The 27168-nt window shown below is 45.7% G+C and overlaps 1 protein-coding gene across 1 annotated transcript in view; it reads right to left on the bottom strand.

Moving 5' to 3' along the window:
* Positions 1-26545, bottom strand: part of LOC121274088 (solute carrier family 10 member 6-like) — a 61027-nt gene extending 34482 nt beyond the window's left edge. Inside the window, exons 1-2 of the mRNA XM_041181280.1 lie at positions 26166-26545; positions 6603-6751 (exon numbers count right to left, since the gene is read on the bottom strand). Coding sequence (XP_041037214.1) covers positions 6603-6751; positions 26166-26545 — 529 coding nt within the window. The remainder of the gene's footprint in view (positions 1-6602; positions 6752-26165) is intronic.
* Between the last annotated feature and the right edge of the window lie 623 nt (positions 26546-27168).

The raw sequence follows: 27168 nt of genomic DNA, 5'->3' as shown, positions 1-27168 counted from the left end.
CTGGATGGCTTGCAACCCAGGTTGCAAGATGGAGTGGGGGTGGAGATAGTGGAGGGCTTGCCATAATCTTCGAATCCTCCCTAGATACTGGGGAGGTGCCAAGAGTTTAGAGAGTGACAAAAGTGATACCCTTATTCAGAAAAAGGGTGTAAGAACAATCCTAATAATTATAGGCCAGTTAGTTTAATATCAGTGTTGCGTAAGGATTTAGAAACAATGATTAGATTGGATAGATTTGATTTAAGGAGAGCCAGCACAGATTTGTAAAAGGCAGATCGTTCTTGATTAACCTAATTGAATTTCTTGATGAAGTAACAGAAAAGGTTGATGTAGGGCAAGCAAACAATGTTATCGATATCAGGGTTTTCAGAAAGCATTTGACCAAGTACCACATAAAAAGCTGGTTAACAAAATTCAGGCTTATAGAATAGGAGGGTCATTGCAGCTTGGATAAAAAAATACTGGCTTAAGTACAGAAACAGCCAGTCATGATAAATGATTATTTTTCTGATTAGAGGATGGCAGACAGTGTGTTCCCCAAGGAATACAGAAGAATGACCTGAAAATTTGTCAATTACACCAAACTTGCAATTGTGACTGACAGTGAAGATGTTACCAATTGACTGTAACAGGACACAGATAGGCCAGAATGGGTAGGCAAGAGATAGATGGAATTTAGTACAGAAAAGTATGAAGTAATGTATTTTGGCAAAAGGGATAGGGAGAGACAACATAGATTTACGGGCACTGTTCTAAAGAGAGTCCTGAGAAAGACAGACTTGGAGGTTCATTGCATAAGTCTTTGAAAGTTGTAGGACATTTGAGAATAGTTAGCAAAGTTGGATCTTGGGGGCTTCAAAAATAGGCATATTGAGTACAAAAGCAGGAAAGTTATGTTGAACTTTTATAAAGCTCTGGTTAGGCCACAACCAGGGTATTGTACCAGTTGTGGTCACTATATGTCAGGAAGAATGTGAGGGTCCGTGAGAAGGTGCAGAAGAGATTTGCCAGATGTTTCTCAGGATGAGGGATTTTAACTACAAGGTTGGGTTGGAGAAACTGGTGTTGTCCTTGGAGAAAAGGGAGATTGAGGGGAGATTTGATAGAGGTGAATAAGATTAGGACAGGTTTAGATAGAGTGGACAAAGAAAAGCTGTTCCCATTAGCTGATGGTACAAGGATGAGGAGATACAGATTCAAGGTTTTGGGCAAGAGATACAGGAGGATGAACATTTTTACTCAGATATAGTAATGACCTGGAACTCACTGCCCAGGGGAGTGGTGAAAGGGGAAATGATAATTGAAATTGTGTCATGGCACAGGCATCAAGGGGCACACCCAAAAACCAGGGATGACTCAGCCTCAGCCATGTGGGATCCTAGTGGTATTTTACAGGGAGTCAGGCAATGAATTGGTTGCGATCGGGGCTGCTGTCCCTTTAAAGCATGGCTGTCCACGTCCTCAAGATGCCAGCCAATTGGAAAATCAGTGACCATTGCTGGGACTGCACCTGGAGGAAGAAGATGCCATGGAAGGATGCCGCCCTCAAAAACCAGATAGGTGGAGTCTGGGGCGCTGACACCTGATAGACAGGTTTGGCAAGATGGTTGGTGAGGGCAGGCGTCATTGTTGTTGTGCAGCCATTGCCCCTAGGAAGCTGTCATGGGCCAAAGATTGCCCGAATAGGAGGGTCACACTTGCCCCCCGCACCAAGCCCACTCCGGGACCACCAAAGTTTAATTCACGAGGGCCTGCCCACTGCTAGTAAAATGCCAGTGGTAGTGGGAAGAAATCCTTAATTGGCCACTTAAGTGACTCCATTGATCTCTGGGTGAGTGGGCCATCCTTCTCTGCCGCTGGCAAAATGGCAGGGCACCAGGAAGACGACAGGCATTCCACCCCACCTACCTTTGCCATTTTATGAGCCCCCACCTCCTCCCACCTCTCAGCCTGACCCCAGGCCTCTAGTAAAAGTAACCCAATGGATGATTTCAAAAGGAAAATTTATAGGCACTTGAAGAGAATAAATTTGCAGGGCTACTGGGGCATGGCACTGATTGGGCTAATCTGCAGAGAGCTGGCATAGACTCAATGAGCCCATTGACCTCCTTCTTTAGTGTAATGACTCTTTGGTAGAGCCCAGCCCAACAGAACAACTCCCTCTTTCCCCTGTGCTAGTGCCAGTGCCCATGAATCAAAATCCATGTCTCCTACACCACTCTTTGAGCCACAAATTCAACTCTGATGGGTTTGGCCTTCTGCCAATTCATGCATGGTTTTGGTAGTAACCCAGAGATCATAACATTTGAGGTTCTTTTTTTAAATTTGGACTCTAGCCCCCTAAACTCCGTCAGAAGTATCTCATTTTATGTTCTTCCAATTTGAGTGGTCCCTACATCTACCATAACAACTGAATCTTCCCCCCTCCCACTCCAAGTTCTTTAACCCTGAAACTGGGCAAGCAACACAACTTTCAGAACTCCCAGTCATGGTTGCCATCCCCCCGATTATATTATTGCCTTATCACGACCACATTCCTTTTCACAGCCCCCAACTTGAATGACATCCTGTATCATGGTGCTGTGGTCAATTTGCAGACCCAGTTTCCAGACTTTGCTGTCGTACACATGAGCAGCCAGAACTTTGTACCTGTTGGATAAGGTTAAAGACCACAGCTCCTCCAGCACTGCACCTGGGATCCACTTACCTACCTGACTCACAGCCACACCCTCCTGTCCCTGACCACTAATTAGACCTACACCACTTCCTTAACCAAGGGGTGTGCCAGCCTCCTGGAACAAAAAGTCAAGGTAACTCTTCCCCTCCTTGATGCCACAATTTCTGCACCTGGAGCTCCAGTTCAACAACTATGAGCTGAAGTGCCTCAAGATATAGACACTTACTGCAGATCTGGCTGTTCAGGATTGTAACGCTCACCAAAAGTGGGACATCACTGTAGGAATTCCTCAGGGCACTGTCCTCGACCCAACCATCTTTAGCTGCTTCATTAATGACCTTCCTTCCATCATAAGGTCAGAAGTGAGGATGTTCGCTGATGATTGCACAATGTTCAGCACCATTTGCGGCTCCTCAGATACTGAAGCAGTCCATGTCCAAATGTAGCAAGACCTGGACAACATCCAGGTTTGGGCTGATAAGTGGTAAGTAACATTACTGCCACAAAAGTGCCAGGCAATGACCATCTCCAACAAGAGAGAATCTAACTATCTCCCCTTGACATTCAATGACATTACCATCGCTGAATCCCCCACTATCAACATCCTGGGGGTTGACCCAAAACTGAACTGGACAAACCATAAAAATACTGTGGCTACAAGAGCAAGTCAGAGGCTAGGAATCCTGCGATGAGTAACTCACCTCCTGACTCCCCAAAGCCTGTCAAGCCCATCTACAAGGCACAAGTCAGGAGTGCGATGGAATATTCTCCACTTGCCTCGATGAGTGCAACTCCAACAACACTCAAGAAGCTTGATGCCATCCAGGACAAAGCAGTTGCTTGATTGACACCCCATCGACCACCTTCAACATCCATTCCCTCCACCACTGACACACAGTGGCAACAGTATGTATCACCGACAAGATGCACTGCAGGAATTCACCAAGGCTCCTTTGACAACACCTTCCAAACCCACAACCATTACCATCTAGAAGAACAAGGGCAGCAGATAGATGGGAACACCACCAGCTGGAAATTCCCCTCCAAGTCAGTCACAATCCTGACTTGGAAATATATCACTGTTCCTTCACTGTCAGTGGGTCAAAATTGTGGAACTCCCTTCCTAACAGTACTGTGGGTGTACCTACAACACATGGACGGCAGCAGTTCAAGAAGTGGCTTATCACCATCTTTCCAAGGGCAATTAGGGATGAGAATAAATGCAGGCCTAGAAAGTGATGCCCACATCCCGTGAGAGAGTGTAAATAAAAGAAAAAAATGCTGCAGTTGTGGTACACCACCTGCACTACCATCCCTATATAACTTTGTTTAGAGTCAGAGAGTTATACAGCACAGAAACAGGCCCTTTGGCCCATCGCGTCCATGCCTGCCATGAAGTACCTATCTAGCCTAATCCCATTTTCCAGCATTTGGCCCGTAGCCCTGTATGCTATGGCGTTTCAAGTGCTCATCTAAATACTTCTTAAATGTTGTAAGGTTTAATTTATTTAATTCATTCATCTATGTATTGAGCCAATTTTAACTTAGTTTTTAGTCTTTTGCCTGATTACTTGATCTAGTTTAAGTTACAGGTAGATCAAGTTAAATATTTAGACTTGAAGCACAAGTACTGGGGCAAAATGCAACATTTCCTTTCCCCTCTGTACCAATCGCTACTTGCATTGAATTCCCAGCTTTTCTTTCACGTTCTGTTTGCAATACAGTCTCTTCTGTAACCACTCTACCAACAGGAGAGTAGGAAGGTAAAAGAATGGATAGTGGTTTAGGGGGTCAAGGTACATAAGAGGGGAAAAATAAAAAGATGGCATCACTGGATGAAGGGAAGGGTAGGAGACACTCCCAGGCAAATCTTCACCAAGGCAACAATAACCCATAGCTTAAACAGACACCAGGCAAAGCACATATTCTCTTATGAATTCAAAAAGAGATTCCTTTCAATTTGGTTCCTTCGCACAATTGTAGACTTACAGGCAGCATCCCTCTGACTTACACACACAAAACTCTTTTCTGTATTTACCTAGCCTTCGATTTGAATGCACATTCTCATTGTATCACCAGGTCCTTTGAACTCTGCCTCTCCTTACAATAAAACCATTTTATAGTACCAATTTTATTAGTAATATAAACATATTGCTTGGTGTCTCCTCGCCAGGTGCAAGATATCATCCTCAGTCTTTGAATAGTTTATTCAACAAAATGCAAATGTACTCTTTACCTTACTGTTTAACATCTCAAAACTACTATACATCAAAGCACCCAGACCAGCTGGCTTTAATCCAGTTAAGACACACACACTCACAGACACAGACTGTACAACAAGTATAATTTAAAATAATTTCCAATAACATTATATACATTAATATCTTCATGACAATAATGAAATATGAGTAGCTCGACAACTGAAGTAAGACAAGTTGAGATTTCACCTGAGAGAAGTCTGGCCGACAGTGAAGCCAATAAGAAGGCCAAGACTAAACTCTGTGGTAGAAAGAGGGCAAAAAGGAAGCAGGTTCTGAAAAGACAATAAAAGGCAGGAATGAAAAGGTTAACAAGTGAATCATTGGAAGCTCAGGCTTCCTATTTCACTACAGAACAACCACCACATTACGACAGGTGCAACACCTGCAGAGTTACTGATCAGGCGCCATCTTCGAACAAGACTAAGCCTGATACTTCCCAATTTGGAAGGGAAGGTGGAGAAAAGTCAAGGAAGCCAAAAAGCGATTCATGATTTGCATAGTCATGAGTGCCAATTTACTGTTAGAGAAGCAGTATATGTAAGGAATTTCGGTGGAGGACCAAAGTGGTTACCTGGTAAAGTAAGCTCTGAGACCAGACCATTGTCACACCACATGGAAGTGGAGGGCCACCCGTAAGCATGTAGATCATTTAAGAAGAAGGGAGATACCACAACAAAATGATGTTCCACCTGTTCCATTGCTGAGCCTATGGTTCCTGTTGAAGTTGCTCAACCAAAGACAGACCTGCCCGATGTCTCTGTCGGAATGGAAGACACTAATCTGCCTGTGCCTAATGAGGTACCTGAAGTTAATACAGTTCCAGAGAATGCAGTTCCTGCCAAACAATCAGAAGTCGTGGAGCTACGACATTCCACCTGGATCATGAAGTCACCTGAAAGACTGAACTTGTAATTTTATTACCTGTGTAAATATTGTAATGTCATGAAATAAATATCCTTGTAAATACAAAATGTACAGAAAAGTTAAAGGGGGAGGAATGTTGTCATTATAGTTTTGATAAATGTAGGACTGTAGCTTTAAGAATAATCCTGTGTTGTAAGATCACATGACCTGTGTAAACCAATGGGTTAGCAGAGTGGGGTACTCTGGTAACGAGTTCTTCTTGAGTTATGGAGTCTAGTGCACACAAATAGTTGCTGCTGCTGTCTTGTAACTAAAATTCAATGTTTCAACCAAGAAAAGTTGGCTGGAAAATCATCTCTATAATACATTGATTTGGCATGACAAAATTAAATGCTTCATGCTGACTTACAACAAATCATTTCCAAACAGTTTTGGGTCAAAACCTGTCTAAATCCAATGGAACAAATGACTGAATGAATGGAAATAAATTACATTCATTTTGGAATTAAAAACAAAGTAAAATTCTGGGTAAACATAAACATAATAAACATTTTCCCCATCCCTTTTGATGCTTAACTTGCCCAGCACAGAGCAACACATGGCCCAGATGTTTACAAAACCAACTGAGAGTGGAATTTCCAAAAGCCCCAGCAGCCATTGAGGTCACTTTGCAAGTTGCCTGTCTCTAGCTCCTTGTTCCTTTGTCTTATCACAGATATTGGGCAATAAAGAAATTAAAGCAACAAGTTTCCAAGTCTCTTAAAATTTGATGAAGAATGAATAAATATAATTTTGATCACCTATCTCCTTATAGGGCACTGTGATGTTCCTTGCTTGTGATGCAATGCTGGAACTGTTGAATTCTTCTGTCCAGGTGGTTGAGTAAATATAAAGACTCAATGGCATGAAACCAATGGCCAGGAATGTGGAGCAAACAGTCATGGAAATACTGCGAAGCATAAAGTAGTTATTATTTTTAAAATATGAAAACACTGATATTCATTCTCTGTTTAAGAGTGTTGATTTAAAAAAGCATAAGGCTGGATTTTGCAGTCAGTAACCAACAAAGTGATCATACCCTACAACGGAGAAATGCCCTTGAGACATTACAAATTTAAAGAATAGATAGCATGACGCACAAGTGACTATCAGGCTACCCATTAAGCTAATGAGTAAACAAACCTGTGTTATATAGCTAGGTTTGTTAAACAATTTTGCAGTTAGAGACAAATGAATAGCACTAGCAGTTGATCATTAACAGCATTTTTTGACACCTCTCAGCTCAATATACATTTTCTATTGGATACTTTGAAACATTTTAAATTCTCATAAAAAAAATCAAAACAAGGATAGGACATTTAGTCTTCTAACCCACCCAAGCATAACAAGATAGATTTTTGTTAGGTAAAGGTATCAAGGAGATGTGGATCATAGGCAGGTAAGTGCAGCTGAGGTGCAGATTTGTCACGATCTAATTGAATGGTGGAGCAGGATTGAGAGGCTGAATGGCCTGCTTCTAATGTTCCTATGTTCATTAATGGCCATCCAGGAGCAAAATTTGTCAACTTTTGTGCAGGCCTTTTCCTGAAGCATCCATTGTGTTACAATTATGAGATTTATAAGATTGTTATGTTTTGGGACTGTATACTTAAGGTAAAATAAAGGCAGTCATGTGACCTGTTCTGATGTCTGCCTGACAGCAAGCCTGGGTGGTTAGATTGTTGGAGATTAAAGGGGGTCCAGATGGTTTTACTGAGAAGAAGGTGCAAGATGTTTACATTTAGATACAATGGCAGCAGCCAATGTGCTAACAATGGATACACTGAGTCTCTAAAGTCCCAGAAAAGTGTTAAGAATGTCAGGTTATAAAAGTTGTGCTTTTAACTGTTCATTTCGTTTTAAGATGCAAGAAAGCTGGGTTCTCAAGCATATATAATCAGCATTTCTACCTGGATACAAGGTCCATATGATTCACGTTGCCATAGAAATGGGCTTTGAGAGGGAAAGGGTTCCTAGGATACCCCTGAAAACTCACAGACATAGTTAGTCTGCCAGGGTTCTGGAAAGAGAGAGAGATCAGATAGAGGCCAAAAGTCTCTCTGGTTCACTGTGCCAGAAGGTGGGTGGAAACCCACACTTGGATTGAAAAGGACAAATTTATGAGGAGTTAAAACAAGTTTGGAAGATTCACCTAGCTTGCACTAGAGGGAGAATCTACAGGAACCCTCTCATCATGAAGGACAGTTATGGGGGTTAGAAGTTACCAGCTGAGGAAGGGAAAGAAAAGAAACAAACCCTCAGGAGCTAAGTCATTTTGGACTGATTTCAGAATTGTATATCAAACGCATTGTAATGTACAGTTATGGAGTTTGTTTTTTTCAGTTGTGCCAAAAATAAAAGTAGGGAATTATTTTTCTGTAGTTTAAAGTGTAAGTTGCCTACAAAGATTGCATATAGTCAATAACGTCTTTAGTCATTTGTTACAGTAAATGTCTTAAAACATGAAATCTTGTTTTATCCTTTTAGCTATTAATTGGGAGTTCAAATTTCTTTTTCAAAGTTATCAGTCTCTTCAGAGATCATAAAAATTGAACCAGGTTTGTAGCATCTAGATTGCTGTTCAAGTATTTCAGGCGCAATATGGTCCTCTGATTTGCTTTAAAGTCAGGGCCACTGAGATGCACCGGCTCTGAACATTTTAAAGATGTTTACAGTGCACCAGGTGAACAGGGCATTGAAAAGACGTCAGCTTTCAGGTCCAATCTAATGCATCAAGCTATCACCTGGCACATATCTGCACCATGATGGGCTGAAGGGCCCTTTTCTGTGCTGTAGACCTCTATGACTTATGAGCTTTCTGTAATTGGCTAAGTTTAAAGTTCTTGCTTGTCAAGATTTATTTAGCTTAAGGTTTCTTAAACTTATAATAATTTCCTTGGTACTCAGAAAATATTGGGAAAGAAACAGAGATTAGAAGGGATCTTTTATCTTCCTATTGTGATGTACATCCTAAATGGCACAGCCACTTGTAGAACTCTTTAAACTCATGTTCCTGGAATCTGTTTTCCTGTTTGCAGAACCAGTGGCTGTATAATATAACTTTCCAGCTGGGAAATGAGCAGCTTTTCGATTTTAGTATTTTCACTCAGAGAAATGACGACCTATCTTGCATACATGCTAAGACCTACTAACTTTCTCTGCTATCGCCAGTGATTTGAACCCTGCAATTAAGTCTGAATTTTGTACAGTCATTCTCTGTCTGACAAGGTTGGTGATATTAGACTGGCCCTTAGGACACTCAGATCATCTTCAACAGCAGAGTTAGAAACATTTCTGATAACCTATAAAGGAGCAGAAATTGCTGTCGTAAATTGAGTTATTTTTGTTTTAGTCATTTACATGATGCGGACATCATTAACAAGGTCAGCATTTATTGCCCCTAATTGTCATGGAGAAGGTGTTGGGGAGTGACCTTCTTGATAACTGAGTAGCTTGCTATATCATATCAGAGTTTACAATCAACCACATTGCTGTTGGTCTGAAGTCACATAGGCCAAACCTGTTAAGGGCAGGTGATTTCCTTCCCAAAAGGGCATAAGTGAAACAGTTGGGCTTTTAGAACAAAACTGTAGTTTCATGGTCACAACTACTGATTCAAGTTTTTTATTCCAGGGTTGATTAATTGAACTTAAATTCCCCAGCTCACAGTGAGACTTGAACTCATGTCACCAGATCACTAGTCCTGTAACATGATCACTGTGCTACCATTGCCATTGTTAAAGAGCATGGAAATCCAGAAGTTGCTGTCAGTGATTTTACATTTCTCTAGCGGGTGTGCGTTGAGCCCCCTTGCCCCAGACTGCAATCAATGATGACGATGACCATTGCCGAAAAAAGCCCATCTGGTTCACTAACCCCCTTTAGAGAAGGAAATCTGCTATCCTGGCCTGGTCTGACCTACATGTGACTCCAGACCCCCAGCAATGTGGTTGACCCCTAATTAGGGATGGGCAATAAATGCTGGCCAGGGCAGCCAAGCCCACATTCCATGAACAAATAAAGAAAAAGTTGCTGGAGCTGCAAAGGCAAAGGCAAGCTCGGGAACATCAGGAAGGAATGTCCGCTGCATTCCTCAGGCTGCAAAGCATGATGGAGGAGCCTGTCCGCTTCCAGGCCGAGGTGAAAGCGCCAGCATGCCAATGCACCAATGTCAACACTAGTAGGATGGTGGCCACCATGAAGACCTTGGTCCAGGGCGTCCACTGCTGTGTGGCCTCCAACAGTGTCAACGTGAGGGGGATGTGGGTCAGCCTGATCTCACTCCAGCTTCCCCTTCTCCCAAGGGCCCTCAGGCACCCATAGGATCAGCAGGCTCACATCCCGGGGCCATCCACCCAGGTGACCCCAGGAGTGTCCGGTTCATCCGAATCCCCTCTTCCTGTGACCTCAGCAGCTCGGACTCCACAGGCCGAGGAGGGTGCCACTGGCACACAGCAGGGCCCCAAAAGCAGGCTGGGGCCCTCCAGGTCTCAGCCCTCCAGAGGACACCTGTCAAAGTCATCACAGACAGGCAGTTGCAGTCAGCAGGCTGCCTCCACCTCCACTACGGACGTCAAGGGAGTGCCAAGCTGTACGGCAGGGTTAGGGAGGTTAAGAAGATGTAGTTGCACAGACTTGGCATGGGTGTGAATCACTTGTACATAATATCAATATCAAGGATATCATCTTGCCAATGGTTCTTTGTTCTGATGAGCAGTGTTCATGTCACACAGAAGCGAAACTTTGATTCCTGCATTCCCTCATTCTCTCTGTGCTCTCAGAACCTTTGAGGCACGGCTGTCTCCCCAACCCACCAGCATCTGCGACCAGTGACAGTGTGGTCCTGAAGGGGAGAGGCAGTCGGGAATCTGAAAACAGCACGAGTGGAGAGGCAGTCGGCAGTGGAGAGCCAGAGGCAGTAATCATCACCTAGAAGAGCGGACAGAAAGAGGGCCTGGAGACAGCCACACCCAGAACCAACATGCTACAGTCATCAATACATCCGCCCCAACACTGGATGCTACAGACGAGTCCAAGAGAAATTTTATTCCAGCCTCGAACAAGCCCTGGCCCGAGTCCCAAAGGGCGATAAGCTGATCCTCCTTGGCAACTTCAACACCAGAGTTAGGGAGAACATAGACCTCTGGGGGGATGTAATCGGCAGAGAGCGGGTAGGGAAATCCAACACCAACAGTACCTTGCTCCTTACAAAATGCCTAGAACACAGTCATAACCAACGCCTTGTTCTGTCAGAGACACAAGTACTAGGCCTCATGGCAAAAGCCTTGCTCCAAGCACTGGCACTCGCTCAACGTCATTGTCCGAACAAGGAGCCGCAAGGATGTGCGTATCACCCACACCATGACAGGTGCCGACAACTGCTGGACGGATCAGCACCTCATTCGCTCCGTCATCAACATCAATGTAGCCCCAAAGCAGCGACGGCAACAGAAATAATGCCGCAGGAAAATCAACACTGAGGCACTCAGGGACCCTGATAAGAGAGCTCTATTCACTGCCAACCTGGTGACTCCCGGTGACCCAGAGACGGAGAGTGTCCACGGCGCCTGGTCTGCCCTCAAGGCCTCCATCATCAGCACCTGCGATAAGACGCTTGGTCACTCGTCCAGAAAGCACCAAGACTGGTTTGATGAGAATGGCCAAAAGATCCAGGAGCTGATAAGCTGCAAGTGCAAGGCATTTCTGAACCTGAAACAGCAACCCAGCTTGTGAGCAAGTAAGCAACTCTATAGACAGCTGAAGGCTGAGGTCCAGCAAAAAGACCCATGACCTAAAGAACAGATGGTAGGTGGAGCAGGCGCAGGAGATCCAACAGTTAGCCGACAACCATGACATGTGAGGTTTCTTTAGCAGAATCAAGATCACCTACGACCTAAGCACCCAGGACCCCAGTCCAATGCTGGCCAAGAACGGAGAGGTGCTTATGAAGGGCAGAGAGGCAGTCGGCACCTGCTGGAAGGAGCACTTCGAAGATCTTAACAGAGACTCTGTCTTCAACACGAGTGTCCTCGACTCCATCCCGCAGCATGCTACCTGGCCACCACCTCAGCACAAGACAAACCTGGCACGAGGTAGAAAAGGCCATTCGACAGCTAAAGATCAACACGGCATCAGGAGCAGATGGAATCCCCACCAAAGCACTAAGCACAGTGGAGAAGAACTATTGGCGCAAATACATGGCATTATCTGCCTTATCTGAAGGATAGCATGCCAGGAGATCTCAGAGATACTGTAATTGTGACCATCTGCATGAAAGGTGACGAGACCGACTGCCGTAACTATCGAGGAATCTCCCTGCTGTCGACCACAGAGAAGTTCAATGCAATGAAGAGCTCCTCCCAGAGTTGCAATGCAAATTCTGCCCACTATGGGGCTCAACAGACATGATCTTCACCACGTGGCAACTGCTAGAAAAATACAGGGAACAGCATCGACCCTTCTACATGGCCTTCTTTGACCTCACAAAAGCCTTCGACACTGTCAACCGCGAAGGATTATGGGGCATCCTCCTCTGTTTCCGCTGCCCCCAAAAGTTTCTCACCATCCTCCGCCTGCTCCATGATGACATGCAAGCTGTGATCCTGACCAATGGATCCACCATAGACCCAATCCACACTCGGACCGGAGTCAAGCAAGGCCGTGTCATCGTATTGACTCTCTTCTCAATCTTCCTTGCCGCAAAGCTCCATCTCACCCTCAGCAAACTTCCCGCTGGAGTGGAGCTAAACTACGGAGCAAACGTCAACCCGTTCAACCTCTGCTACCTGCAGGCCAGACCCAAGGTAGTCCCATCCTCTGACATTGAACTACAGTATGCAGACAATACTTGTGTCTCCATACACTTGGGAGGCCAAGCTCCAATCCATCGTCAACACCTTCACCTAGGCATACGTGAGCAGGGGTCTTATGTTAAACATCCATAAGGCAAAAGTCCTCTATCAGTCTGCCCCTCCACACTGCTCCTACCACACAGCTCCCCCCCCCCCCCCAGCCCCCGCCAAACCCACCACCCTCCATTATCAAAATCTATGAGGAGACCTTGGACAACATGGACCACTTCCCACACCTTGAGAGCCTACTGTCAACAAGGGTAGGTGAGGTTCAACACCACCTTCAGTGAGCCAGCGCAGCCTTTGGCCGCCTGAGGAACAGAGTGTTTGAAGGCCAGGACCTCAAACCCAGCACCAAGCACACGGCCTACAAAGCATCATATAAGTTGATATATGGCTCAGAGATGTGGACTACGTACAACACTCGATCAGCTTCACTGGGCGGGCCAAATCGTCCACATGCTTGACACGAGACCCCCGAAACAAGCGCGCTACTCGGAACTTCAACACAGCAAGTCATCCTCGACCCTGAGGGATTGCCTAAGAGAGGAGAAGAGAAGGGTTCACCTCATGAAGGATGCCGTAGGAATAGGATAAGTAACTTTTCCCCACTGCATCTCCATGATATGACACTGTTCACAAAGCACAAACAAGGTGCCATCAGCCAAACAGGAGTCAGACACTCACATAAGCTGTGTGAGGATCTGTGGAGTGTCCCCTCTGCATGTCATCATCATCCTCCTGGAATGTAGGGACTATGGGCATCCACTACATCTCCATTACAGGAGCCTTATCACCGAAGGTATGTGTGCTGCCATCAGCCAGAGAGGAGTCAAATGTTCACAGATGCAACATGAGGATCTATGGAGTTCCTCACTGCATGTCATCATCATACTTCATAAATCTAGCGGCTATGAGGCCTCTTGAGCATACCAGCCTTGTCTGAATAACACGATGGCTTCATCGACATCATCCTCGCCTTTGAGGACCTCATTATCCTCACCCCCGTCAACATCCTCCTCATCAGAGAAGACGTGCAGCTCCTCCACCTCCTCTTCTCCCCGTTGCAGTGCCAGGTTGTAAAGGGCACAGCAGATGATGACAATGTGTGATACCCTCTGCAGACTATATTGCAAGGTTCCACCAGACTGGTCCAGGCACCGGAACCTCATTTTCAGCATCCCAATTGTTTGCTCCGCCAAGTTGTGAATTGCAGCAAGAGCCTTGTTATACCTTCTCTCTGCTGCAGTCTGAGGCCACCACATGGGTGTCATCAGCCATGTCCTCTACAGGTAGCCCTCATCCTTGACGAGCCAATCCTGCAGTTTCTGTGGACCCTGGAAGATGTCAGAGGTCTGAGACCTACTGAGAATATAGGATATGTCGACACTCCCTGAGAATCATACTGTAGGACCTGTAGGATGCACCTGTGGTGTTTGCACACCAGCTGAACACTCAATGGATGAAAAACCTTCCAGTTGACATAGTTGACTGCTTGTGGCCACAGAGATCTGAGTGCCATGTGAGTGCAGTCGATGGTACCCTGCACCTGTTGGAAACCTGAGATCTGGGCAAATCCTGGCACTCTTATCCCTGGCTTTCCTGATCGTGGGCAAATGCATAAAGTTGTGTGCCTTCACAAATATGGCATCTGTGACCTCCTGGATGTACTTGTGGATGGAGGCTTGTGAGATCTGGCTGAGGTCACCTGTGGAGCCCTGAAAGGAACCACTGGGGCAAAGATTAAGTGCTGCTGTCACTTTCACGGCCACTGGCAGTGGATGCCATCCATGTCCCCATGGCACCAAATCCTGCAGCAGGTGGCAGATGTGACCCACTAGTTCCCTGGACATGCGCAATCTTAGGCGACACTGGTTCTCAGTCATCTGCATGAATGACAAGCACCTTTTGCAGACCCTGGCTACCAACCCACCAAGGCTTGTTGTTGCTCTTCAGTGGTATGCACAAGAATCCATGCCACCCCTTCTTCCTGAGGGTGCTGCTCCTCCCTCTGCCCAGTCAAGTGCCTCTGTCGATCTCTCTTCCTTCATCTTCGCTCCCTGTAAGGCAGACAGCTCGACCACCAGGCTCAGTGCTCCTGATGTACTGCTCCTGCACAATGAAAGAGAGAGAGAGAGAGACGTGTGGGTTAGCATGGGTGTACTAAGAGCCATTTTTGGTTAAGTCTGAAGGCCTCTTAATGCATCCCGGAGAGCGCTGGCCACCACTTGGATGGCCAGAGTTTAGTGTGCTGCATGGCTGTCTGAAACCCCACCCACCTCCACCCCACTCCGCCTGACTGACTGGAGGCAGCTTTGCCCATTGGACAGCATGCTGTGCTCTCAGTTCAGGCACAGGCATTCTCCCAACCCGCATTGCAAGGCTGTACTATTAGCTTGAACCATCAGGGAGACTGGTCCAAATCGGGATGATGACATTGCAAGGAGCTGTGAGCGCCTCCACCATGGACTGCTCCATGGCCAGCTTTAGCAAGGAGATTGTACAACTTGCCCAGTTGTCCAACTGTTCTGCAGTCCACTAAAATGCTCATTAGTTTGCAGTCAGTGCTCAAGAGGTGAAAAGTTCAGGAGCACTTGGTGGCACTTTCATGCCTCTGCGTCGCCTGAGTGGGCAGATAAGCAAGAGGCCCAACTCCAGCTTGCCAATGCACCTGAATTGTCTCAGCTGCGGAAGAAGGCTCACTTTATGTAAGGTTTCCCTGGTGCGTGTCCACTTCCCTCACTGCCTTGTTCCCCCCACAACTTGTCCCAACTCACCCCAACTGCAGTGCAGCCCTTATCCTGGCACCACACTGTCAGAAAGCTTGGAAAAGCGACTTGCCTGTGCCCTTGCCTGAATGTGCAGCGCCTCTTCCTCGAAGCCAAATGGGCGATCCTCACGAGTGCTGCGCAATGTTAGTGTGCACTCCCTCTGAGTTCCCCTCAAAATTCAGCTCGTCAGGCACACACCGGTGTCCCATCATGCCGACCTGCCTGATGATACAGCGCGGGGAGCTCATTCTGAGGAGCAGGGCTTATAATGATATGCAATTCTATTAAAATAACATTCCCGTCGTGCAGTGGCAGGGGCAGGAAACGCAGCCCACCATTGTCGGGTGGAGTGGATAATTGCAAACTGGTTTCATGACAGCGTAAGACCAATTTTTGGCCTTCTTGCCATATTGTCTGCTCAGGCCCGCTCTGATGCAAGATGCCAACAAGGACATAAAATTCCGGCCAACGTCTCTTGTTTCAGCATTACTCAAGTTCTGGATCTACCAAACAATGTATTTACTCTTGTACACTGTATCTCAATTTATAAAACCAAAATTCTTTTGTCTTTTTATGGCTTTACCAACATGCACTTTCAGGGAATTATGTTTTTGAACCCCCATGTCTTACCCTTCAGTGTCTTTCGACTGAATCCACTCTCCCAACCTTCACAGGTTAACTACATTTCTCATTCTAACAATAAGCAATCAACAGCATGAAGAGAACAATAACAACCAAAATCATTCAATCTCTCAAACTAGGAATTCTCGTTATATTATACCAACATGATAAATGTCATGCTTTTGCTGTCCTAGCAGTATTGCCCACTGGAATACATATTGAGAAAACATGCACTTAGCCCCTCAGTATCGGGCCAAACATTTAATTTGCTTGAGGAGTGCCATTTTGTAAAATTAATCCCATGACACCTATCCCCTTGTATTCTCTTCAGAGAGCAGCAAACCTCCTTGACTTTTGAAACTGATGACCATAGTTCTTCATTCCTTCAGATTTGAACTTTATTTCAAGATGGGACTTGTCCTGTCAACATCTGACAGTCTTAAACTTTGATATTCTTAGCCTACCACATACCATTGCTTCTATGCAATTCAATTCTCTACTGCTGCTACTATGATATTGATACATAACATGTTGCGGCAAGTTCCTGGAAGCAAGGCATGATACCTTACTCGTCATGTTTTCTGGCCACCAGTTGAAAATAAAGCTACATTTCCAGTAGATTCCGTCTTTCAGATAAGCTGATAAACCCAGGCCCCATTTGCCTCAAATGAATGGATGGCACTATATCAAAGAAGAGCAGGGAAGTTATCCCCAAAGTCCTGGTTTAGATTCTGTGGTGCTGAAAATTGAATAAGGTCCATTAGCTGGCACAGGAATCACGGAGCAAAATTATCCCATGCCTGATGGAGGAAGTGAATATGCTGCTGCATGGCTGCACACTCAGCAGGGGGCACCACCAGCTGCCACAGAAGAGGAGGACAGGGACGGCAAGGTAGTCTTCTTACCACCGATGGGTACAGAACATCCCTCCTCCCTTGAGCCTCCTCCACCCAGGACTTGCAGGGCCGCATCCAAGAACTTGCATGCCCTCTTGCTTGGTCCTTGAGCCATCCTACAATGCTCTATACAAACCAGCACAATTCATACCTTTAATGGAAATGGGTGAATGGATCCCAAGTATACTGCTCCCTGAAAATTTCATGTAACCGACACTTGGGCACTAAACCCAAGTGGCTGCTTAAGCACCTCCAGAAAAGTTCAAATTATTGAAAGCGGCAATTAATCCAGATTTTCTAACAGGTTTACTGTATAGCAGCGATCCCCATGGTCCTATATGCTTTGGAGACTCGGATAACCTACAGCAGCCACCTCAAAACACTTGAGAAGTACCACCGGTAGTATCTTCACAAGATCCCCTAAATCCAGTGCAAGAAAGCCGGTTCCAACTGCAACATCCTATCCCAAGCCAACATGCCCAGCATGGAGGCGCTAATCACTCAAAACCAGTTGTTCATATGCCTGACACCATCCTCCTGAAGCAATTGCTCCACTCAGAATTTGGTCATGGCAGGAGACTCCCAGGCGAACAGCAGAACGCTTTGGAGATGTCCTCAAAGCATCCCTGAAGAGGTCAAACATCCCCTCCAGCTTATGGGAGATCCTGGGTTGTGAGTGACCAAAATGGAGAAGGTTCCTTTGGAAAGGCACCAAACACATCAAGACTTTGTCACGAATGCATAGAGGTGAAAGTGTCAGACAGGGCACACAAACCTCCAAACAACTCACCTACTTGACCCTTCAAGCGCCATCTACCCCACATATGACTGAATCTACAGATCACACATTGAACTTATCAACCATCTCAGAACCCATTGAATCATGGTGAAGGGAAGTCATGTTCGATCCTGAGGGACTGCCTAAGAAGAAAGAGGAGAAGATCACAATAAAATAGAAGACGGGAAGGGCAGCATGAAAATTCTGTTAAAGAGGAGAAGGCTCAGTACTGAAAGGCAGATAGACACCAGGGACAACATTTTCCTGGCCCACAGGTGACAGGCTTGGAAGTGGGGGTGTGGGCAGGAAAATTACGGGAAGCCATTTTGGAACAATTACCTGGATTCCCACCACTGGACCACTCTCCTACGGCAGGCCAAAAAGCCGCTCTGGGGTTGCACCACCGAGACGGGCAGCCAGTATACATCACTAAGGCCCCAAGTAAGGGCAATTTTATGAGCTTGCCAGCAGTTTGCTTGAGGCTATATGCCCCAAAGTGGACTTAAATGGCCATTCCTGGAGCCCAGTGAGACAACTGGAGAGGTTTCCCCTCTGATCTGAGGGGCATTCTGCCTTTGTCCCTCTGATTTTACCTCTCCAAGGGCACTTCCATTTTGGGGTTGTGGAGGTTTTGAAGCTGCCAGCCCTCTGATTGTCACTGGCAGGATCGGGGGCACACCAAGCATGGAAAGAGCCAAATAGGAGACCATCACTGGGAATATCACCAAGCCAGTCTTGGCACCATCAAGAGTGGGTTCAGGGCCCTCATTTGGTACTGAATACCATAGGAAAATGCTGTGCCTGGAGAGTCGACCACCTCACTGTCTTTGTGCTGATAGGGGACCCCACCTGAAGCGCTGTTTTAATCTTCTTATTTTTGTCTTGTTAATAGAAAGGTTGTTGGTTCTTATCTTCAACCGAATTTAAATCTTCCTCTATTTTGCCTGTGCACTTGCATTTTTCAAATAATTAAAGATTTGGGAAGCACACTTTCCTTTTCACTTCCTAAATGAGCTTTTGTGATATGAGAACACTTCAGAATAGCAGCCACGGCCAACAATTTCTTTTAAGTAATTGGAATTCTTGAACACCAACAACTTGTACTTACATAACATCTTTATTAGGGAGATATTAGGGTCGGAATCTCCTGCCCCCGCAGGAGGCACCTCCTGAGGATTTGGCAGGTTGTCATTGGGACCGATAGTTGTGCCTTCCGGCCTCCACTGGAAGTAAGTTCTGAGCAAGAAGGCCCGTGGTCGGCCTTCCCGCCTCACCTCCACTTGAAACCCGAGGTGGCCAATTAACAACCGCCTCTTCCCCACCTCTACTGCAATTTTCCCTGTTGCAGGCAGGTCTGCCGACATGTGGCCTGCATGACTGGTAAAACTGTGCAGGCTGCATGTCAGCTGGAGGGGGTGTCCATCTGCACTAATCTGTACATCATCTAGAACATGGACGTGGGGCAGGGGGGTGATGGCTGACAGCCGCCACCCTGCCCCATCTCCCCTTGACCCCCACCCTGGGAAACCCCCAAACCAGCCCCCCCTCCCCCAATATCACTTAGCTTTTTCCTGGGTGGCTCCGCAATTCTGGGACTCCTGGATGAACAGCAGCCACGGCCTCCTCGATGGCCTCTGATTGGTCAGCAGCTCTTGGTGGGTGGGAAGTCATATTCTGGGGTCCTCAGTTTAGAGGAAGGCCTGCCGCTGTCCACCTTAATTGCCTGATGGGCAGGTGATACAACGGGCCTTCCTCCTCAGGGTCAGCATGGGTGTCTCACCGCTTTTTCAGGTAGCGAGCGAGACACCTGCCGAGAACGGAAGATTCCTCCCACGAACGTGGTAACCAAACAGTTGGTCAAACAAGTGGGTTCTAAGAATGGTCTTAAAGGAGGAAAGGGAGAGGGAGAGGCAGAGAGGTTTAAGGAGAGAGTTTCAGTTAATAGGGCTTAGACAGCTAAAAGCAGAGTAGCCAATTGGGTAAAGTGTGGGTAGGATGTATTAAGCCATGGTCAGGCCGGAGGAAGTTACAGAAATAGTGAGGGGCCATGAAGGGATTTACAGACAATAATAAGGTTTTTAAACTGAAAGCATTGGCGGCCAGGAGCCAATGTTGGTCAATGCATGAAGGGGTGAATGGGATTTAATGCAGGTTAGGATACAAGAAGAAGAGCTTGGATGTGAATATGGGGTTGGAAATTCAGCCCAGAATCGAATAAAATACTAAGATTGCAAACAGTCTGGATCAACATGAGATGGTAGTTAGGGAGCAGGATAGAATTGGTGGTGAAATAACAGAGCCTGTGGGGAAGGCCCAAAATGGTAGCTTTGATCTTTCAGTGTCATTCGTGGCTTAGTGGTAGCACTCATCTCTGAATCAAAAGGTTGTAAATTCATTTCATTCCAGAGACCTGCACACATAATCTAGCTGGCGTGTAGGGTGGAATCTTCTTCTCTTAGAAGATACCCAGGCTTCGGGGCCATATGCAGGTCCAAAAGGTGTCCGAGTCCTACTCACCTGTGCAACCTTCCCAGAAGTAACCCATAAACAAGCCTCTTCCCGGAGCTCTATCCAATTAGGGACAGTGGGCAGGTTCCGCAGGTGGGTGGGCCAATTGGAGTGCCCAAGGCAGTGCGTGGCTGGCATCTCTGCTGAGAGAGGTGAGGACTGCCAATATCGGAGACCGTGAGTACATCTCAAAATGGAGGTATGCTCTGAAGATTTCTTAAATTGACCAAAGCAAGTGTGGCTACAGCTGCAAGGTCACTATTGTAGATGGGGATCCCATGAAAGGGTGGCCTTAGGCCATGACTATCACCCTCTGGCACCTGTGTCTCTGGAGAGTAAAGGGGAGTTAAAGGAGGCCTACCCTAGTTAGGCTAAAGGATGAGGCCTCTGGGTACCTGCAGGTTTTGGGTGGGGGAGCCGATCATGGCGTTGTCACCAGTTTGCCCCTAAGTGGGCACTTAATTGATAATAAACTCCCCACCACTACCAGGTGACTGGCCATCACTCAACAGATCCCTGTCATGTGATTTCCTCATTTTTGTCCCAGTTCTGCTTCCAAACCCATCTCCACGGCACTTGGAAGATTTTTCCCTTTGGGAGTGCAACACTGTCAGGCTGCCATCTATAGGCAGAAGCTTCAAAGATGAGCAGATGAGTTCTCCCCAGTGTCCGATGCAGTATTTAACCCTCAATCAACATCACGAAAACAGATTATCTCATCATTATTTCATTTCTGTTTATGGAAGCTTGCGGTGCGCTCATTAGCTGCCACATTTCCTACATTACACCAGTGACTATATTTTTAAAGTGCTTCATTAGCTAAAAGTGCTTTGGACCACCCTGAGGTTGTGATAGGCACTTCATAAATGAAAATCTCCCTTTTCCCCCAAAGTTTAACTGGAGAATACAGCAGCTCATCAAAACTGGAGATTGGACAAGCTGCCAGAATAGAGGCAGTGTTGGATCAAGATAGTGGTGGAATGGTGGAGCTGGCTGCCATCAACCTACATGAGAAAACTGGCTACATGCCTGTGGATTATATTAACAAAGAGCAGCATGTAGATGACAGCTGCTGTAGAGGTAACAGTGCAAGGATGGTTAGAAATTATTGTGGGCTTGTTCTGGTCAGGGTTGGGTTGGTAAGAATGGAACCAACCAGTCCCACTATGCTGGATAATGGTAGAGAGGCACAGGAGGAGAATGAAGTGGTCAACCGTGTCAAAGGCTGCATACAGGTCGAGAAGGATGAGAAGAGATAATGTACCAGGATGTCATTCGTGACTTTCATTAAGGATGTTTCAGTGCAGTGGTGGGGCAGGAATCGCGGAATCACACAGTGCAGAAGAGGCCCTTTGGCCCATCGAGTCTGCACCGACACGTGAGAAACATCTGACCTACCTACTTAATCCCATTTACCAGCACTTGGCCTATAGCCTTGAATGTTATGATGTGCCAAGTGCTCATCCAGGTACTTTTTAAAGGATGTGAGGCAACCCGCCTCCACCACCCTCCCAGGCAGTGCATTCCAGACCGTCACCACCTTCTGGGTCAAAAAGGTTTTTCCTCACATCCTCCCTAAACCTCCTGCCCCTCACCTTGAACTTATGTCCCCTCATGACTGACCCTTCAACTGAGGGGAACAGCTGCTCCCTATCCACTCTGTTCATGCCCCTCAATCTTGTACACCTCAATCAGGTCTTCCTTCAGTCATCTCTGCTCCAACGAAAACAACCCAATTCTTTCCAACCTCTCTTCATAACTTAAATGTTTCACCCCAGGCAGCATCCTGGTGAATCTGCTCTGCAACCCCTCCAGTGCAATCACATTCTTCCTATAATGTGGCGACCAAAACTGCACACAGTACTCCAGCTGTGGCCTCACCAAGGTTCTATACAACTCCAAAATGATCTCCCTACTTTTGTAATCTGTGCCTCGATTGAGAAAGGCAAGTGTCCCATGTGCCTTTTTCACCACCCCACTGACATGCCCCTCCGCCTTCAGAGATCCAAGGACACACACTCCAAGATCCCTTTGTTCCTCAGAACTTCCTAGTGTCATGCCGTTCATTGAATAATTCCTTGTCAAATTACTCCTTCCAAAGTGTATCACCTCACAATTTTCAGGGTTAAATTCCATCAGCCACTTATCTGCCCATTTGACCATCCCGTCTATATCGTCCTGTAGCCCAAGACACTCAAGCTCACTGTTAACCACCCGGCCAATCTTTGTGTCATCCACAAACTTACTAATCCTACCCCCACATAGTCATCTACGTCGTTTATATAAATGATGAATAATAGGGAACCCAGCACAGATCCCTGTGGTACGCCACTTGACACTGGCTCCCAGTCATTAAAGCATTCTTCTGTCATCATCCTCTGTCTCCTGCAACTAAGCCAATTTTGAATCCACCTTATCAAATTACCCCGTATCCCATGTGCATTTGCCTTCTTTATAAGTCTCCCATGTGGGATCGTGTCAAAGGCTTTGCTGAAATCTATATAAACTACTTCAACTGCACTACCCTCATCTACACACCTGGTCACCTCCTCAAAAAATTCAATCACATTTGTTAGGCATGACCTCCCTCTGACAAAGCCATGCTGACTATCCCTGATCAAACCTTGCCTCTCCAAGTGGAGAGAGATTCTCTCCTTTAGAGTTTTCTCCAATAGTTTCCCTACCACTGACGTGAGACTCACTTGCCTGCAGTTCGCTGGCTTATCTCTATAACCCTTCTTAAACACTGGAACCACATTAGCTGTTCTCCAGTCCTCTGGCACCTCCCCTGTGGCCAGAGAGAAATTAAAAATTTGGGTCAGAGCCTCTGCGATCTCCTCCCTTGCCTCCCTTAGCAGTCTGGGACACAAATCATCCGGACCTGGAGATTTGTCCACTTTTAAGCCTGCCAACACCTTGTCACTTCATATATCAATTTGCTCAAGAACCTCGCAGTCTCTCTCCCTGAGTTCCATACCTTCATCCTCATTCTCTTGGGTGAAGATGGATGTGAAATATTTATTCAACACTCTACCGATGTCCTCTGGCTCCATCCATCGATTGTTCCCTTGGTCCCTAATGTGCCCTACTCTTTCCCTGATTATCCTCTTCCCATTGATATAAAATAGCTTGGGATTTTCCCTACTTTTACCAGCTAGAGCTTTCTCATATCTCCTCTTTGCTCTCCTAATTGCTTTCTTAAGCTTCATCCTGCACTTTCTGTACTCCACTAATGCCTCCGCTGATTTACTTCCCTTGTACCTGCTAAAAGCCTCTCTTTTCCTTCTCACAGTAGCCTGAATATCTCTGGTCATCCATGGTTGTCTGGGCTTGTTACTCCTTCCTATCACCCTAGTGGGAACATGTTGAGTCTGAACCCTCCCCATTTCTTTTTTGAATGGCCCCCATTGCTCCTAAGTAGATTTCCCTACAAGTAACTGTTCCCAGTCTATCTTGGCCAGATCTTGCCTTATTTTACTAAAATCCACTCTCCCCCAGTCCAAAACATTTTTTTGCAACTTGTCTATTTCTTTGTCTAAAACAAGCTTAAATTGTACCATGATGTGGTCGCTATCATTAAAATGGTCCCCAACACCTCCTCAGCCACCTGTCCGACTTCATTCCCCAGAATTAGGTCCAGCACTGCGCCGTCCCTTGTTGGACCCTCTACATATTGACCTAAAAAGTTCTCCTGTACACATTTCAAGAAATCCACTCCATTCAAGCCCCTAACACTATGTCTATCCCAATTAATGTTGGGAAAGTTGAAATCACCTAATATAATTACCCTACTGTTACTTTTTTCACACACCTCTGCAAATTGTGCACATATTTGCTCCTCAATTTCCCGCTGATTATCTAGGGGTCTATAATAAACAATGTGGATGCCCCTTTTCAATTCCTAAACTCTACCCACAAGGCTTCATTGATGCCTCCTCCAAGATATCATCTCTCCTTACTGCAATACCTAACTAATAATGCAATGCGTCCTCCTCTTTCACACCCTCCCCTGTCTCGCCTGAAGACTTTATATCCCAGAATGTTGAGCTGCCAATCCTGCCCCACCCTCAACCACGTCTCAGTGATGGCTACTATATCACAATTCCACAGTGTCAACCCTAACTCTTAACTCATCCATTTTACCTGTAATACTCCTGGCATTAAAGTAGAGGCCATCCAGCCTTGCCTTACTCCCTTGAAACTTAATGCAGCTGTACTCCCTCTGACTTGATTGCTTTACTGTATTATGATGTGCCCCTATTCTGCTAACATTCTGTGTCCCCTCCCCCCAACGAATTAGTTAAAACTCCTCCCAACAGCACTAGCAAACCTGCCCGCAAGGATGTTAGTCCCGCTCTGGTTCAGATGTAGACCGTCCCGCTTGTACAGGTCCCACGTTCCCCAGAAATGGTCCCAGTTATCCAGGAATCTAAAACCCTCCCTCCTGCACCAACTCTTAAGCCACGTATTCATCTGCGCTATTCTCCTATTTCTGAGCTTGCTAGCACATGGCGCTGGGAGTAATCCAGAGATTACAGCCTGAGAGGTCTTGCTTTTTAGTCTACTGCCTAACTCCCTGAATTCTTGATGAAAGACCTCATCCCTCTTTCCACCTATGGGAACCTAAGTTGAGAGATGCACATGTGGAGTTGCTAGAGTGTTGGTTACAAATGTGGGAGGGAATAATGCACTCAATGCCTTTAACCTGCAAAGGGAAGTTGAAGATGAGGTGGTAGTTTGCAGAGACAGAGGATTAGTAATTTGTTGAGGTGATGCTGTAACAGGTGAGACTGGAGGTTCTTTTCCCCTGGAATGGCAGAGGATTAGAAAGGTATGGCTCCAATATGTTTGCAGGAGGTAACAGATTCAATGAATGCAACAGTGCCTGTGGGGAATTGTACTCATTGTTCTGTACTGAGTTAGCTCCTTCTGAAGGAACAAAAACAGAATTACCTGGAAAAACTCAGCAGGTCTGGCAGCATTGACGGAGAAGAAAAGAGTTGAGGTTTCCAGTCCTCATGACCCTTCAACAGAACTTGCTCTGAAAGAGTTTGAACAATCCAGTTGCTGGCTATCATTGAGTCACTAATGGCATTCCTGTTGACAATAGCTGCAGATACAGTTGAAAGCAAACACTGGAAAAGCAAAACCAAATCCTGTCAAATAACATCCAGCTTCACTCTGAATGAACAATAAAGACAGTGAACTGAAGGCAGCAAAGAAATACTAGGAAAACTTTGGAATAAGTTATTAAATATTTATGTCCATCCATTAACATTTAAATAACAAAATAAATTAATATGAATTCAAAAGCTTTGAAACCAAAAACTTTTCAGAAATGCATACGTTTGAAGCATAGTCATAGTCCTCCATATTTCTGATCAATTTATAATATTAAGCACTGATCTTTCATCTACATACAGTCATTTGTAAAATGATCTCTGGTTAGACATGAAGTTTGCAGGGATATAGTGAAAATGCAGGGGAATGGGGATAATTGGTAGATCTTTCAAAGAAACCAGCACAGAAACAATGGAATAAACTTTTTCCTTCATTGCTATATGATTCTTAAAGCACATACCCAGATGGAAGGATTTGGGTGGTCTATAATTGCAAAACAGATAGCTTCATTGCTGACTTAATTTTGTCACCACAAACATAGTGTTGGACAAGCTTGAAAAAGGGTCACGCAAAGCAGCTTACCAGTGATATCAAAGTAAATCCAGGGCACTTCTGAATTATTAAGAAGACAAAGTGAGGTACTGACAACATAAAGAGAATGCAGAGAGATAGATTTTCTCACTCCACAATTAAATAGTTAATGTTATACAGAAAGCATGTGCAGGGAAGAACATGCATAACTTGATCAGTGAAATATGAAGAGAATATAAACACTGACCTGAGATCCATGTCCCCATCAGTCCAGTAGCTCATTACATTTGAAATAGTTCCTCCAGGGCATGAGCCCATAATAAGGACAGCAATTGCTGAAGCAGGTTTCAATGCAAAAGAAATTGTAAGGGTAAAGGCAATGAGTGGCATAAACACAAACTGGCAAACCATGCTTACAGCTAGTGCCCAGGGTCTCTTCAAGTGAGCCCACAGCTTCTTCAGGTCAACAGTGCAGCCCATGGAAACCATGATCAACATGAGTGCTGCAAAAAGTAGTACGCTTACAATGCTCATCAGCGTCTTATTATAAGTGTTATCTTGATTCACCCCTTCATTGCTGCTTGTAGTATTCTGGAACAGTTTTTGACTGTTTGTGAAATTTTCCATTTTCAATTTTACAGCTATACAACTTGCTCTGACTGCCTGTAGCAGAATGTGGTCTTGCGATTCTAAGGGATTTAAGATTTATATGGAAACACCCCAGGGAGAGTTCTACGTAAGGCTGGAATGTGTGTTGGTATTGGACAGAGTAAATCTAACATGGCTGAGATAATATTAACCACTTGAGGAACAAAACAGTGTACTTCAGATGAACTCCAAACCAAGTCATTGCACCTGATTAAAGAGGATATAACCATGTGATAAAATGGGCAGGTATCAATTACTGGTTATAACATATATTGGACTCGAAACGTTACAGTAAAGTCCCGCCTTTGGGACCTTCCTTGTTCACGTATTTGCTTACCGGTGCTAAAGCCTTTGTACACCACATCGTCCATTGTGTGAGTAACGTTCTCTTCCCCGCGTTTTCTTTCCCCTCTCTTTCCCGGAGGAGACGGCAGCCATGAGAGTGCGGAGACCTCGACACGTTTTAATGGGGAGACGGTGTCGAAGTCCCTGGCAGCGGATTCCTTCCATTAGTCCTGGCCATGGACATTTAATTCTCATTTTTTAAAGCACGTTTCTGACAGGGGTGAGAAGCGGTGTTTGGAATGGTTGCAGCTGAAGTG

Source organism: Carcharodon carcharias, chromosome 1 (assembly GCF_017639515.1).
Source record: "Carcharodon carcharias isolate sCarCar2 chromosome 1, sCarCar2.pri, whole genome shotgun sequence".
NCBI classification, from domain to species: Eukaryota; Metazoa; Chordata; class Chondrichthyes; order Lamniformes; family Lamnidae; genus Carcharodon; species Carcharodon carcharias.
This window is presented reverse-complemented; position numbering and strand designations above follow the sequence as displayed.